The following is a 16,774-nucleotide window of genomic DNA, read 5'->3' as shown; positions in this document are numbered from 1 at the left end:
ATATTAATAGTCTGGGCTGATATTAATACGTTTTGAATTCCTCATAAAAATTGGTCCCAATGAAGTAATAATGTACTTCTTCCTCAATAATACAATAAGAAGTAAGACAGAGAAATAGAGAGCAGCAGTAACAAGGTAACAAACTAGGTATCAATCTCCTCACCCTGACCCACTGTCCTCAAATTACCCAGTTAGGCATAGGACTTCTGTAGCAAGACAATGGAAGTATTATACTTAGGCAGGCTGCCCACTCTGCGTTGTAACAATACATGTGGGCACTGATTCCTTGTCACATACTTGGGTTGTGGACAAAAAGTTAAGGCTACTGAGGTGTGAATAGGCATTTATTGAAGCCTGCAGTAATCAACAATGCAAAATACCAAAGACAGGATGCTTTGAGGATCTTAAAATAATTGTAGAGTTTTGTATTAATTTGATATCAAATTTGTATGTCACATATAAGCCCTCTTGTCAGTGTAACAGTGTGAAAAAATAATTTACAGAAAATACTAAAAATATTAACCTTTATTTGTTTGTCCCTTGCTTATCAAGCATCAAGAAACACCCACTATAAAATGAAGGGCTGTGGCAGAGATCACTGATGAAACACAGAAGGTATAACCTCTGTCCTCAAAAGTCATAATTCAGGAATATTCTGAGATTATAAAGCCTAGAGCTAATTTCTAAGAAATTACATCACTAATTCTGGACCTAGCAACTAATCAAGGGCTACCAGATAGACAGTACTTACCTGTTTTTTTTTTTTTTTTTAGATGGGGGAGCAGTCCTATGTGGGGTTACCAATATCTCAACATTCAAAAATAATAGCAAAGAGCACTAAGAAACGCTCTTCTGCAAGTACCCAGAGAGACAGGAAGACTGGCAAAGAAACACGCTTTGCCCTATTCGAACACCTTAACCACTCTATAATGAGAACTGGGGCACACATTTGGGTTTACTCTCTTCATTGTGTCTGTCACAGGTTCCACCTTTGGAAAGGTTTGACTCCATGTAAGTATTCAAATAAGGGTTCAGACCATGTAGTAACTGATAGTAACCGGACACGCCACCCCCTTCCTAGGTACTAAAATGGGTTTAATTTTCCGCTCATCAGCAAGGCATCAGGGTATGTTAACATTTCAATCTCAGATTCGCTTTTTTGGACAGTTGAGGGGAACACTTCAGAAAGGAACCAGCTAAACAAACTTCCCAGCAGTACTTGACAGAGCTACACCTATTCTTCCCATTTCCAAAGCAGTGGAGAATTAATTACCAGTTCTATGGATCTATTGTAAGTATAATAGACTAAAGAGCTATCACAGACACATTTATTGTAAAAGCACAATCCCAAGAGTGTCTAGTGGAGGGCCAAAACGATTAACACAAATGCTTTGTCAGATCAAAGATAAAACCTGCACCGCCCAATTGAGGAATGAATTAGAACAGTGGGTTATCTTTCAAATTAACCAGGGCAGTTAGTGAGGAAAATTTCATGAAAGTGTAATTCTTAGCCTTTGTGAATCCACACAGCAGGCATTCTGCCAGCTGACAAGATGATGAAATTTTCATGCTTAAAAAAAGCCCTCTTCATTTCCCAATTTAGATTAGCTAGTGCTTCTCTCCTTTGTGTGTGTGTGTGTGTGTGTGTGTGTGTGTGTGTGTGTGTGTGTGTGTGTGTGTGTGTGTGTGTGTGTGTGTGTTTGCTCTTGGGGAAAAAATTTAAGGGAGGACATGCTATCAATTTTTCATTCTAAACTTGAATCTCAAAAAAACATCCTTAAAAGCTTAGAGATTAATCTGCCTTCTTATGATTTAAAAAAAATATCAGTTCAGTATTAACAGAGTAGCAAACACAGCTCCAAGCATGAAATCAATTTTGAATTAAGGCTTTTTTATGCCATGTCATTTTTAACATTTCACCAAGCTTTGAAGTAAAATACAAAGTTGTCTTTCCTAGGTAAATTAATACATTACTGAAAACTGTGTTTGTTCAGTGTCTTGTACATTTCTATGCATGTGAAGATGTGCATGTTAATGGAAACGAGGATTCCAAGCCTACACTCAGGGTTGTATAGAATGAACAAAGTATCTCCTACTGCTAAAGGAGTGAGTATTAAAAGATTCCGCGGGGATATGGATCAGTTAATTCTGAGATCCATACATTTGGGAAAAGGTCACTCATCCAGTCAGGACTACTTATGCACGAATGAAGAGCATATGATGCATTTTTCCAAAAGCGCTAATGATTTAGAAGTATACTTTGTGAATCTAATTTTTTTTCGTGGCAACCTAATTTCATAGTAATCTAAAACTATGTTCCTTGGCAGGTTATATGGTTTGGTCAAGTGCTAAATTTCACCTAACTTTCTTCCAAGTTAGAATAGTCCATATTCCTCTAAGAATGACATCTTTTCATGGTGTACATTGATTTCTCTTGCTGTAATTCTAAGCTAAAATAAATATAATGATATCTGAGGTCCACAAATAAGTGCTTCTTCTGTTCAGTGAGTGTTTTTGAATATTATAAAATATGAAGTAGCCATTTTGGTAACATGCTTCAGAAAAAAATTCATTTAATCTCAGTATTTTATCTCAATATCCTTTCAAATATGCTTGCTGTGTAAGTATCTAGATAGATTGCCATTAATTATCAGACATCACACTAAACAGTGTCACTTGAGGCTTGGTTAACCAAAAAACTCAGTATCATACCCCTCTGCTGGCAAATGTTGCATTGTGTCTGAAGACAACAGAAAATAGAACTGTCTCTCGCTTACTTTTAAAATATACTCTTCATATACAACCTCAGCATGATACCAAGAAAAGAAAGGAAGGAGTTATTTTTCTTCTATTTGGTCACTTATGATTAGATCAGAAAGTAGAGAAGTTTCTCATTTTTGAGAACCAACAGTTCTACCAATCTCTAAGCACAAGAGTAACATTTGGATATTTTAACTAGAAATATCTTAACAAAGTCAATCAAGTAAGCATTTCAAGTGCAGAAAAACTTTCACTTGTTTGTTTCAGAGAAAGTTGGTGGATAAGAGAAAGTAAGAACTCTAACAACTTCATTTTAAATACCTGGTTTCCAAAGGGTGATTATTTAGCTTACAAAATGCTTCTGTAACTAAGGTGGCCGCCGCCACCACCACCACCACCACCACCACCACCACCACATACAATTAGATTACAAATTCATCTTTGAGTTTGGACACATTCTAATTATATGGATCATTTTTCTTCCTATTCTCAACTTAGTCAAAACAGCTAGGAGCTAGAAGCATTGCTTTTAGCATTAACATTTCCATGGTGAAGCTTTTGATAGACTAAACACAGATGGAAAAGTCAGGATTCATCCCAAGAGTCAAGAATTATACTTTGCTCAATAAGGCCTGTAAATGAGAAGCTGAATAGTTTTGATTTGGGTTCTTCCTGCTAAATAAAGGTCTAACATTTCATGAGCTGAGCATCTCATACACTGCAGAATGTGAGCCCATGGATAACCTTTATTTCCATCCAGCTCTTCATTAAGTCCAGCACAGCTTTAGTCACTAAAACTTTGCAGAGTTTCCCAAAATGTAGTCATAATTATTATTTAAAAACAGGCAAGCCTACTTATTTTCTTTAAATGTAAATACAAATTATTCCATGCCAAATCATATTGGGACTCTGCGTTCTCATTCTTCATCTTAATGATCTAATATCTATTTTTATATTGTTATATTTCTTATTATGTGAAACATGTTTCAAATTACTTCAAATGTGTTTCAAAGAAGAAAAACGCTATGTTACTTCTTCATTATCAAGGAACTAAAAAATATAGAATCATAAAGTCATGGGTCTTATCTAATAGTACTTCAACATTTCTTTAAGTGCCTTGTCGACACAGTCGTTGGTTTTGTTTTTATAGACATGGTTTCTTGTGTAGCTCAACACAGTCATTTAAAATATATAGTGAATTTTGAAGTGACAGAAAATTTGTTTAAATGACAAATGATATGACATACAAAAACTGAGAAATGCAGTCCTTTTAAATTTTAATTTTTAAAGAGAAAAATTCATTCATCTGAAATCTGTTCAGAAAACAAAACAAAAAATCAGAATAAAACAAAGATAGCTTACTTAACTCTTCTGAAATTTTTATTGTACATATATAAAAATAAGATGTCCTCTTTGAAATCTCAAATTGCACTTCAATTTAAAAGATGGTTCTTTTAAGTTCTTCAGAAAACTAATCAAGAAATTGGCTTAGATTGTCATGTGAACACAAAGTACTGGGCAGTGGTCAACCTACAAAAACCATTACCCATGACACCCTGACTCTACTCGCTGGAGATAGGCAATATTGGTATTTTTTTCCAGTTCCAGCCAAAGATCTGAGTTATCATTTAATTCAGTTATCTAAGCAATGATAAAATGAAAATAAAATTCCTGAATATACTTTCACTTTTCTAAAAATCAAACTTTTAATCTTAATCCTCTTCAGTAATTAAAGAGATAATGACATTTGTGAGAAAAATCAAAGTTTTTATCATACTACTAGAATAAAATTTCATGCTTTGAGCAGGTGAGATAGCTTAGGTGGTTAAGGTCTTACCACCAAGCCTAAGTGTGATGATCTCTTGGCAACAACTTGATGGAAAGAGAGAACCAAATCCCTCAAGTTGTCATCTAACAGGCATTATCTTGTACCACCACCCAACACGCACACAAATAAGTAAATGTAAACAAGTTTTTTAAGTTATAGTGTGTTACATCTTATTAGTAGTATTCTACTATGAATTTCCCAAGTGTTTTCAACATCAACAAAACTATAAAACAATTATTAAACCTCAGTAAAGCAAGTGTGTAATGTCTTATTACAGATACTTACATCATAGTACTTTTTAATGCAACGTCTAATGTCCGTGATCAATTTGTTGCTCAACTGTACCATAAAGGTCGCTGGTGAAGCCTTACAATCAATATTACTGCAACGATTCAAGCTGGGCTCCATATCCATTCCCTAGAGAAACAAGTACACAAAAGGTTATTATTACCAGAAAAATGATATGCCTGAAACTTTCTCCTTTTCTCTTGGCATACAACACTTTTATAAGTGAGTTTTTAACTCTATTTTCCTCATTACTTATGTCTTTGGGCCTCCCACTAGAAGTATGTGCCATATATTCTTTTGCAATCATCACAATGAACTACAAAGTCAAAAGGAAAACCATGAACTCACTTCACTACTTACAGAGAAGGTCATTTCCTCTTTAAAAATACCAGGGAAATCATGTTACCAAAAATAAAGTGTTTAGAGACACTGATCAAAAATTTTAATTCGCCGTCATTCATTACAAACTTGAAGATAAAGCAAGAACCCTTATACAACATTAGTTTGCTATTACTGTCTCAACTGAAACAGCAGAAGAATCTAAACCATGAAAACACCATACTACAAAAGTAATAAAGCAATCTCTTTTAATCTAAGACTGGCAAATTTAAAATTCTTGTCCTTTGAAAGAATAGAGATTATTTGGGAAAGGATGCTGCGAGGAGTATAAGTCTGGAAGAGTAACTATTAGCAGTTGGAGAAATAGTCTATTGTGTCACAGTTTATTTTCAACAAAGACAAAACCAATATAAGATATAGGAAAACTGTTGGGGTTTCTGGAGCATTTGTTTTCCTTCTGGATACTTAAACATCTTGGTTGGTTTCCTGCTCCAATCTGCTTATAACCCTACCCGACAAGCTAAGCAATTCCAGGTGGGAGAGATTTCGGAGCTTGACATCGGCTCTTCCACAGTTAGCCCATCTGCAAGCCGTCAAGCCTCCACGCAATTAACTGTCTTATTTACAGCTGTAATGAAGCAAAACCCAAGGATTTAGCAAGTATTGCTGATCTGTGGCTGCCTCTTCCTTGCACTTGCTTCCAAAAGCTGCTTTGTTTTGATTCAAAAAATGCAAAACATCTGCTGTTTGTCCAAATTAACTTAAAATAATTACTTTTAATTTAGATAAAGGATGTATTTTCCTTCAGTTTCAAGGTTTCAGAGTTCTGCTGCCTACTCATTTGCCAATGGCTAGCACACTTTTAACACTGCAGTGAAATAAAGGGAATTGGCCACGTTTCAAGTTCTGATCCAAGGTCAATGATACATTTTTGGCAGTACTCCTTGACAGGAATGTCTCCTTGTTATTTTTTTAAACATCTGATATGGAAAGACCACAAAAAAGATACTAAAAAGTACCTCTGTAAAAACAAAGAGGTGAGAGGGACATGTAAAGACAAACAAAAACTTTCCCAAACACCTAATGCTTGTTAATTTGATTTAAGATAAACCCAGGTATTGTTCTGTTTAAATAAGTGGGGGGTTGGTAACAGGAAAACACAGGTTACTAATTAAGGAGTTCTAATAAAAATATTTTGAGATAATGAGAATTTTGAAGAGAGTCCATTTTAAAAAAAGGTCAAGCACTGGAGGAAGGCAAAAACAATTATTAAAGCACATTCGATTAAGAATTTCTCCGCAGAAATGAAGTTATGAAAACAGAACTCACATAGCTAAAATTCTTTAAAGACATAAATGAAACATCTAGATTATCTTTATATATTCAGTGTGTGTGTGTGTGTGTGTGTGTGTGTGTGTGTGTGTGTGTGTGTGTGTGTGTGTGTGTGTGTTCTCTTAAGTGTAAGGAAGGGCACTCTGTACTGGTTTCCAAACAAAATGAAAGACAGAAACAAAATGGAATAACTAACTGAGCCTTCAAAGACATTATCATAAATATTTTCAGTTCCACATGAAGGACAAAGGCATTTGAATTTTCACAATCCTTGTATTTCTCTTCATCAGTTAGCTGTGCTGGACCACCAAGGAGAGCATCATTCTCTTCATCTTTGTGATACTGATGAACTCTAAATTGAGTGGAGTCAAGTCCTATCAAGCAAAAGAAAAACAAATTTATGAGTATTCATCCAAACTAAAATATCCCCAAAGTAAATTCTAACAAAAATATCATTTCCAAGTTTGTATTTACACAGGTAAAAACCACTTGAACTCGAGATCATGTGGACAAACTATTTCTCTGTTTATTAGAGATTATGAATCAAACTAGTAACTCTAACAACACAATGTAGAAACATGTCACTGCATATACTGGTTCCAAAGCATTTCATAGGATTTTCTCCGGTTGCACAAAAACTCAAATAATTATATCTTGTTATTAATATATACTCTTAAAATAAAGTGCAACCATTAAAACTGAAAACAGAACAAAAATCCCATTAAAGAAAATAGGTTTGCTGCCATTATGACTCCTTCAAATGCAGACACAACTGCAAAACTTGATTTCAATGCAGCGGTCGATTTCATCTTGGCTCAATAGTTAACAGCATGTATGTTGCAATCTAATTCAGTGGTTATAATTCAGTAGCAGCATCTAAGACAAAGTATAGCATCATGTTCTCTGTGTGTCTGAAATTCATAAACTTAAAATGTATACAACGATGGATCTACACATTTCATAGGTCTACATACATTCAAAAGTCTTGAAGCCAAATGCAATTTCTACATTTCATTTGTAACAACAAAATAAATAAATGTAGGTATAGTATATACTCTCTTGTTTCCATGGACTATTTGAAGAAATAAAACATTTTTACCAATTTAATTTCCCCTTGTTCAAAGCCTATCTGTCAAATTTCACTCCTTGGATTTATCAAACTCCTATCTATATTCTCTATGGTCACTCAAGTAACACATAGTAATTAAAACTTCTTGGGGCAAGTGATTTCAGCATAGCAAGGTGGCAAACAAAGAATAGATGACTGTGATGTGGAACCTCAGCTTTCTCACCTGCAAATGTTACCAGCCATACAGTTTTGAACTTCAAATGAGAGAATGAAAGGGTAAGCCTAGTTCAGTGGTAACACAAAGTAGTAAATGGATACAACTCAATCTAAACTATAGTCACATGAAATACACGCTCATGCTATACATGAACTTAATAACTATGCCTCATGGAAATTAAAGTATTACCTAATATGGCAGCATATAAGAAAAGTTTTAAAATATTTTTTCAGAACAATGCAGATAATGAGTGATATAAATTACTGTGATATATGGCAAAGGCCATCACTTTTAGTTTACAAGTTATCTGCCTCCTAAAAAAAAAATAAGCAAACTATGGCGAATACACACCCTCATTTTTAACGTTCAAGAAGATAGAGGAACTGAATGTGAGAAACCACAGTTCTCCACAGTAACAGATAAATGCTCCTAATTCATTACTCTCTACTTGTGAATACAAAAGGATATTTTCACAGAATATGTTGATTAATCTGCAGGTAGGAGTAAGCAGCTCTAACTATTCTGATTGATAATCATTAATCAATTTCCAATGCTAATTTTAATTAAAAGAAAAAGAGGTGGGGGACAGGAGTTTTCTAAAAGGCAAGATTACACAGTTAAAAACAAAGGAACACCACCATGCTGGGTTGTACAGGTACACAATTGACCAGGCGCTGTCCCCTAGCCCTGCTCTACCAGCCGCGGCTGACTTGGCACACCTGAGTACATGGAAGAGCACACTGGTAGCCCACCTGCCTGCCGCCTGCTTGATGCCTGCCTGCCTGCCTGCCTGATGCCTGATGCCTGCCTGCCTGCCTGCCTGCCTGATGCCTGCCTGCCTGATGCCTGCCTGATGCCCGCCTGCCTGCCTGCCTGATGCCCGCCTGATGCCTGCCTGCCTGATGCCTGCCTGCCTGATGCCTGCCTGATGCCTGCCTGCCTGCCTGCCCGCCTGATGCCTGCCTGCCTGATGCCTGCCTGCCTGATGCCCGCCTGCCTGATGCCCTGCCTGCCTGATGCCCGCCTGATGCCCGCCTGCCTGATGCCTGCCTGCCTGCCTGCCTGCCTGATGCCTGCCTGCCTGATGCCCTGCCTGCCTGATGCCTGCCTGATGCCTGCCTGCCTGATGCCTGCCTGCCTGCCTGATGCCTGCCTGATGCCTGATGCCTGATGCCTGCCTGCCTGATGCCTGATGCCTGCCTGGTGCCTGCCTGCCTGATGCCTGCCTGATGCCTGCCTGCCTGCCTGCCTGATGCCTGATGCCTGCCTGCCTGATGCCTGCCTGCCTGCCTGCCTGCCTGATGCCTGATGCCCGCCTGCCTGATGCCTGCCTGCCTGCCTGATGCCTGCCTGCCTGCCTGATGCCTGCCTGCCTGCCTGCCTGCCTGCCTGATGCCCGATGCCTGCCTGCCTGATGCCCGCCTGCCTGCCTGATGCCCGCCTGATGCCTGATGCCTGCCTGCCTGCCTGCCTGATGCCTGCCTGATGCCTGCCTGCCTGATTCCTACTGCCTGCCTGCCTGCCTGATGCCCTGCCTGCCTGATGCCTGATGCCTGCCTGCCTGCCTGATGCCTGCCTGCCTGCCTGATACCTGCCTGATGCCTGCCTGCCTGCCTGCCTGCCTGCCTGCCTGCCTGCCTGCCTGCCTGCCTGCCTGCCTGCCTGATGAGTTAACCAGGAAAGGACATGGCCTATTTGCTACTGACAGAGGAACACCCCCAAAAAAATCTCTAACTATGAGGGAAAAAATATCAAGCCTTATGCAGTATCTACTTTAGATGTTGACTTCCGGAAATGACCACTATTTTCCCATGGCAGTAACTAGGCCATCTGGGCTAGTTAATTACTTCAGACTTATTCTCGGGCTGAACTGTTTCAAGGAAAGAATCTTGTACTTGCTTAGCTATGGTGCTTGATAATGTTTAATAACACAAAAGCAAAATAAACTGCAATTAACTTTTAAATAATCAAGCCTGCAACATTCTTTGTACATGCTCTTTAACATTAAAACATCATTAAACAAGTAGTTTTCTTGGAAGGAAAATTACACATGTAACAGCAAACTGAAGAAGGTTTACTTGTGTAAAGCTGGGTTTCAAAACGGGGGAGTGTCACAAATCCTTTCAGAAAACTGGAAAACCCAGACTGTAACAAGTCCCAAACTGACTCAGCACATGAAGTAATTTAACCAAAGACTCATAGAATATTTCAAAGTTTTGGTAAACTTGAACGTTTTACTACTTATACTGGAACTTATTAAAGCTGGCCTCAAACAGGAAAAAAGTATCTGGTGCTGCCACCTAGAGGTGGAGATTTTGAATTTTAAGAATGCAAAAAAGACCAGCAGCAGAAAACTCCCTTTGTGTGACAACCCAAAATTAAAAGCTGTCAAAAATGCCTTTAAAGCACAATCTTTACCATCACGCTTGCCCTGCCTGCATATACGTTCTGTAATTAATATTAAACTGCTCACAGTGTGTAACCCTAGGAAAGCTCAGCAAGAGATGTAAAACTGAATTCCAAATTCCTTACCTCTCCTAGGACAGCTTTCTCTGAACAATTGGTTTAAAGAAACAAACTTTAAGTCCTGTTTGAGAAAGGAAACTTCTACTAGACTGCCTTTAAATAGGTGACTTGAATCATTTGGTCAGGCAGAGAATAAAAAAGGGGGTAACTTGAGTGGGCTTTGGAAACTAATTGTCTGGCAGAAACAGCTGTGGTTTCCCCACAATAACTAGAGATGATGAGATGTATGCTTATTTCAATCCTGCGACTTGTGGTGATCAAGTCACTTGTGCTGAGACGGGAAGGACAGAGAGGTAGCAGAATGAAATTAAAATACTGTCATTTATAATTAGAAAATTTCTAGGATCTTACATTATTTTGGCAACAGGATCAAAGCTCTCAGTTTCAAAGGCATATTTATAGAAGGAAGCATCAGAGGCACTGACTGGGTGGGTGAGCATAGCAGTTCAGTTTTAACTTAATATCGCCAGTCATAATCACACAATTTATTTAACATTTGACACACAATTACTTTTTCTGCTATTGTATTTTAAAAACCATGTTAGAATACAATGTTCCTCTTCTCAAATATTTAAACTATTTATAACCAAGTCTTGTTTATCTGAGAAGTATTGTGATGTATTTGATCAAATATTTTTCCCTACTTCCAAAAGAAAAATAAGGTCTCTTAATACAACCACAAATAACTAGAGAAAGGCAGTTCCATATACTCACCATGCAAGTGAGAAAATGGGAAATCTGTACAGATGAAATTCTAATTGGGAGAGGAAGTAACTGGTACCCGCAAGCAGCTGTTTGTAATAAGAGTCAGCAAGGGTACTAGGGAAGCCAATTAATAGACTTGCTATTGTCATTCTTAAATTTAAAAAATCATCTTAGGTAAATCAGTTTCTTTTGCATGAATCTAGGCTTATAAGTATCTGGCCTTACTAGAAAACAATATATGAAATACAAGTTTAGAACTTAAGAAAATATAGTGAAAATTTAAAGAGCCAATGCTATCTCCATAAACAGCTGTGTATACAAAATGCCCAGTTTTATTCTAATAGTCCCAAGTGAAAATCAGGTTGAAGGAAATTAATCTATCAGCAATAATACTTGGAATTGAAAAAAAATTGAATACCAATACAAGAAACATGATAGATCAAAAATATTACATGAAATCAAAGAAATTGAACATAACAAGTCCATACTGTAGAAAATCATTTCCATACTATTATAGACTAGGAAAAATTTATCTACGGTGATAGAAATCAGATGAGTGTTGCTGCTATGGGAGTGTTGACTGGGAAAAAGTAGAAAGAATGGAGTAGTCAGAGGTGATAGAAATGCTCTAAAAACTGTAGAGCATTCTTCAGACTTTATATAGTCATTCCTGATTAGAAATATGTAACTCCTATTTATAATAATAATAAAAACTATGTGGACTAGGAGATGTTCGAAGTCTATATTGCTAACCCAATATGTACACTGCTTTGAAAGAGATGGCTCTCCAAAATCTCAACAGCAACAAATTCCTACTGGGCAACATTCATGACTTCAACTCAAAATGTCTTAATGCTACACCCGAGTATGAGTTTTAAATGAACGAGATGTGTACTGGCTGAGTATGCCTTTTCTGAAACACTTGCAACCAGACGTGGTTCAGGGCACAGACCCAGAATTTGAACATATTTGCACATATATAACAAGATTCTTTGTTGATAGTCTAAACACAAAATTCTTTTACTCTCCATATAACCCTTGCATGTATAACCCACACATAATTTTATGCAATACTTTCAATGCGCTTGTATTTTGATTATGAACTGTCACATGAGAGCAGTTGTGAAATTTGATACCACATAAAGGTTTTTGGAGGGGGTTTGCTTTTGGTTTTTGTCTTTCTTTTTTTTTAACTAAAAAAAAAAGAAGAGTTAAGGAACTATTAAATCATTCACAGTAGATAGCTAGGTACTATCATCCTAGTTAGTGCTAAAGGCTTCTGACTATGAAACATTTCAGATTCAGGATGCTCAATCTATATAGTAGTTCAGCAGAACCTTTAGAAGTAACTTTATTCCTTCATTTGAATCTGAAATTGATAGAATACCTTATACTAAATAAAATTTGGAAAATAAATAGCAGACTAATGATTACCTAGTTCACAAAAAGCCCTCTGCTTTTCCAAATATACTAATAGATGGGGTGAAAGGATCCTAGAATGGTTTAGGCTTCTATTCTAATATGTTAGTAATTTTTTAACTGCTTCCTCTTTATGATTTTGTTCAAATTATGTTTTTAAGCAATAAAGTTTTGACATTTGACAGCAAAGAGGAACCAACAACTTACCACTTTAACCCTTCCTGTCTTATTTATACATATATATTTAATACACTTTAGGTACCTTAGTATGAAACATTTAGTTTTCTTACTATGTTTTACCCATTTTCCTATTAGCAACATTTTATAGTGATGAGAGCAAATCTATGACCTCTCACATGATAGGCAAGTGTTGTACCACAGAGTTATACCCACAACCCTATTTTTTGTTTTCTCTTTATGGTTTGCTATTTCTTGAGATAGAGTCCATGGTGACTTGAATAGGAATGACTCTTATATTTGAATACTTGGTGCCAAGTTGTAGAAACTATTTGGGAGGGATTAGGAAGTATGGCTTTGAGTCTTCAAAAGATTCACACCATTTTCAGTCTGTTCTCTGCCCACTCTTGTGGATCAAGATGTGAGCTCTCACTGTTACTCCAGCTGCCTGCCACCAAGCCTTTGCTCTGCCGTCATAGACTCCAACACTTTCAAACTCCAAGCCCATTTAAACTCTTTCTTTTATTAAGCTGACTTGGTCATAGTGTTTTATCTATAGAAAAGTAACTATGACAGGGTCTCATGTTCCAGGCTGGCTTTAAACTTATTTCTCCTGCATTAGCTTCCAGAGTGGTAGGATTACAGAAGTAAGCTACCATACCTAGCAAGCAACATAATTTTCATTGTCATTTGGGGAAGACTTAATTTAAGTAATCTGTTTCCCACCATTTTGATAACCTTTTATTTTATGTCTTTTGGAAACAGGCTGTGAGGTCTACTAAACATTCTTACAAAGAGTGAAATAAACTAATAATCACTTGGCCTGAACTTAATTGAAAGAACCCATAGCTCTATCTTGCCTTTGTATCCTTCAAAGTCTACCATGATGCTGGTCATAAGAGGCCTGATATTAAGATGTTCAAAGAATACACAAGTCAATTAGACTAGGAACAGAAGTTACTGGATAATGGTCTAGGGACAGAAGCCCAGCATGTAAGAAGAGTTTCTCACCAACTATCAAGATGTGAGGCTTGAAGATGATGGTGACATATAGATGCTCCCATAGGAGCTTAATCAAAAAAAAAAAAAAAAAACCCTTCGACAAACTAATACTTAAGGTGCCTGCTAGTGGCATCATTGTTTTTCTGTAGCACATGTATATCATTCTATCTCTTCCATCATATTTTTGGAGAGATATTTCCACGAGAGTGTCCAAACCATTCCCAAATATTGTTTACTCACTACTGCATTTATTTTTAGAAAAGTACTGGGCCATGTCAATTCACAAAAACTATCTTCTGTAACATCAGTGGCATGAACTATTTTATTTTATTTTATTGTATTTCATTTCATTGAGACCAAGGTCTTTCTATGGAACCCAGGCTGTCCCAGAATACCCACCAATCCTTCTGCTTCTGCTTCCCCAAGGTTAGGACCTACAGGTATTCAATACCATGACCAGCATAACCAGCTAGAGCCATTTTGCTTGTATTTTTCATTCAGGAACACAAGGGATTAACTGCATTCTGTCTTATATTAAGCAATATTTTCAGATATGAAATTCTCAATTCTACAAATACCAGTAATTTCACAGAACCAATAAGAAAACTACCCACATAAACAATGCTTAAAATCTAGCATTGACTATAAAGCAATGTATTTTATAAAACTCATTGCTCATTGAAGAAAAAGATTAATTCTAAGTACAACTAAGTATAAAATAAAAATTTACTGAAAGGTGAAATGCTAGAATGAATTTTAGATTACCCTTACCACTAGTCTGGTCTTTGAGGAACTGAAGACTATTCGGATGTTTGAGCACACTTTGAATATTTCATCCACAGACCATAAAAAGCTTTCATTAGAGCTAGAGGGAAAAACCTATAGTCTAGATAACAAAAGCTAAGACTTCCAAGTTTTTAGTGGCCATGTTTCCCATAGGGCTATTGTATTAGAAGAGTATATTATATTTTTTCCTATTCACAGATGGAAAAAGTAAAATTTTACTTTATTTAAGTCCAATAGTAATAATCTTACATAAGTTTCAGAAAAATGATACACATTTTATACTGGGATAATGAGAACCATTAGTTATTAGAACAAATTATTCTCTTTCAATTCAACAGACTTATTCACTGAATTATTTAGTACACTATCCTCTTTCTCCCTTTTCACTAAAATGCCCTTCCCATATAGAACATCTGGCCATGCAACATGCCATCAGACTTCAGGAGACATCTTGATGGGAGAGAAATAGAGAATTTCCAAAGCAAAGCCACAGGATAAAACCAACACTTGATGCTTGCCTTTCATTTCAAGGAAAGTAGCATAAAGGCATTAGAGAAAGAAAAAGGTAGTTGAAAAATATACTTGCTTTCAACAAAAGGGACTTAAAAATAAAAAAAAATTCACGAACTTAATAATTTTCCTAAATGAAATTATACCATTATTCGTGATTTCTTTATATTAACTAAAAGGACAAAGTATCAAACTTCACTAAAGTTTCGACACTGTTATGCATTTCATTAATCAAAGATAAAAACTACATTAAAAGCAAGAGAATTATTTTATGTCTGTGATTAGGCAGTTGGAGGGCTTGTATTTTATGTATACATTTGTACACTTCAACTGATTTAACAATGTCAGTTCACTAACTGCAGTTTTTTTACATAAAGAAAACAGATTTAGAATTTTGAAAATAAATTACAGTAATTTTATGCCTATAGCTGCACCTCTTAGAAAGCCCATAACCCGTCACACTCCCCTTACTATGCCTCTACTTCCACATCTCCTCCCTATCCCTCTCTAAAACCACAAACTCCAAGAGAACCTGTAATGGTGGGCTCAAAGTCCCAAGTGAACAGCCACCTTAATTTTTCATGTGGAATGGAGAAATAAAGGGTGCCGATAAAAGCAGTTCCTTAACAGGGCAGAAGCAAATGCCTACCTTGCTGCCTAGTACCCACTAATGTTTCCTGCTGATACTGTTAATGCAGAACTTCACATGAAGAAAGAGGGAACAATAAAAGGCTCAAAGATATGTTACTGGTAGGGCTAGTAATGGAGAGGATGGGAGAAGAGACACAGGAGAGGAGGATAACTACACAATTGACAAGAACTTCTCACACTGACATTAAAACATCCACTATCAAGAGGCCAATAGAGGAGAAGTAGGTTGGAGTGAGAGAATAACAGCAGTTTGTTCATGTCTCAAGATGGAGGCCTTCCACTGACTTCAATCAACTATATGGCATGAAGAAGGGGCTACTAAAAACTTGTGTTCAAGCCACTGCTTTCACACCTTTCTGATTATGGAGTAGGAATGGGTATTTCACAGGACATGTCCAAGACTAAAAGGTGTCCTCTACAAATTAAGATTAGTTGAGAGTAATGAAAGATAGCACAAGAAACCTCTAGAGATGGGGCTCATTAATCTGCCAATAGAGCTTTGCAAATTATTTAAACTGGATTCATAAAGCAGCAAGTTATTATAATTTAAGTAAATAATAGGGAGTAAAACTGTTAAAAACTAAAAAGATTTTTTAAAACTATGCCTACTATTGAGGATTGAGGTTCATGAGAGAGTATGTATTTAGCATAAATAGACAAGCCTCTGATTTTGAAGCCCAGGATCCAAAACACAAATCTGTTCCCATGGAATCTTATTTATGACCTTCAGAATCAACAAAATCAGTCTAGTTCCCTCCCAATGTTACCACTCTTGAAATAACAAGTAGGTCTCAAACTTATGCACACAGGAAAGACTCATGATGCTCTATTGTCCAGTTCTTTTGATGGAACGCAGTGCTCTGAACTTCCTTCTGTTAAACGGTATTCATTTTTAAGGTTCCCTATCAATTCTTGACCACTGGGAGACTCAAAACCAAAGACAGACAGGATAGTTTGCCTTTGGATTAGATTATTTATTACACAGCCAAAGGAAAACTTGGGAGAGCAGATAAAGGACTAGATATGCTAAGAGGGCACAAAGGCAAAACTCCTCATGCTTGCAAATCTCCCCCACATCATTCCTGGTAAGGAACATCTTTCAGTCTCTTAGAGCTATGCTATTTACTGCTAAGGAGCAAGTTTAGCACAGTGCTCAGGAGCAAAA

At 36.8% G+C, this 16,774-nt stretch overlaps 1 protein-coding gene across 1 annotated transcript in view; it reads right to left on the bottom strand.

Annotated features, from left to right (window-relative positions):
- The window catches only part of LOC116906184 (DNA polymerase alpha catalytic subunit-like), a 182,562-nt gene that overhangs the window by 145,378 nt on the left and 20,410 nt on the right, over positions 1-16,774 (bottom strand). The window contains exons 8-9 of the mRNA XM_032909150.1: positions 6,744-6,921; positions 4,874-5,005 (exon numbers count right to left, since the gene is read on the bottom strand). Coding sequence (XP_032765041.1) covers positions 4,981-5,005; positions 6,744-6,921 — 203 coding nt within the window. The 3' untranslated portion in view covers positions 4,874-4,980. The remainder of the gene's footprint in view (positions 1-4,873; positions 5,006-6,743; positions 6,922-16,774) is intronic.

Source organism: Rattus rattus, chromosome 7 (assembly GCF_011064425.1).
Source record: "Rattus rattus isolate New Zealand chromosome 7, Rrattus_CSIRO_v1, whole genome shotgun sequence".
Lineage (NCBI taxonomy): Eukaryota > Metazoa > Chordata > Mammalia > Rodentia > Muridae > Rattus > Rattus rattus.
Note: the sequence above shows the minus strand (reverse complement) of the source record. Positions and strands in the feature narration are given on the sequence as shown.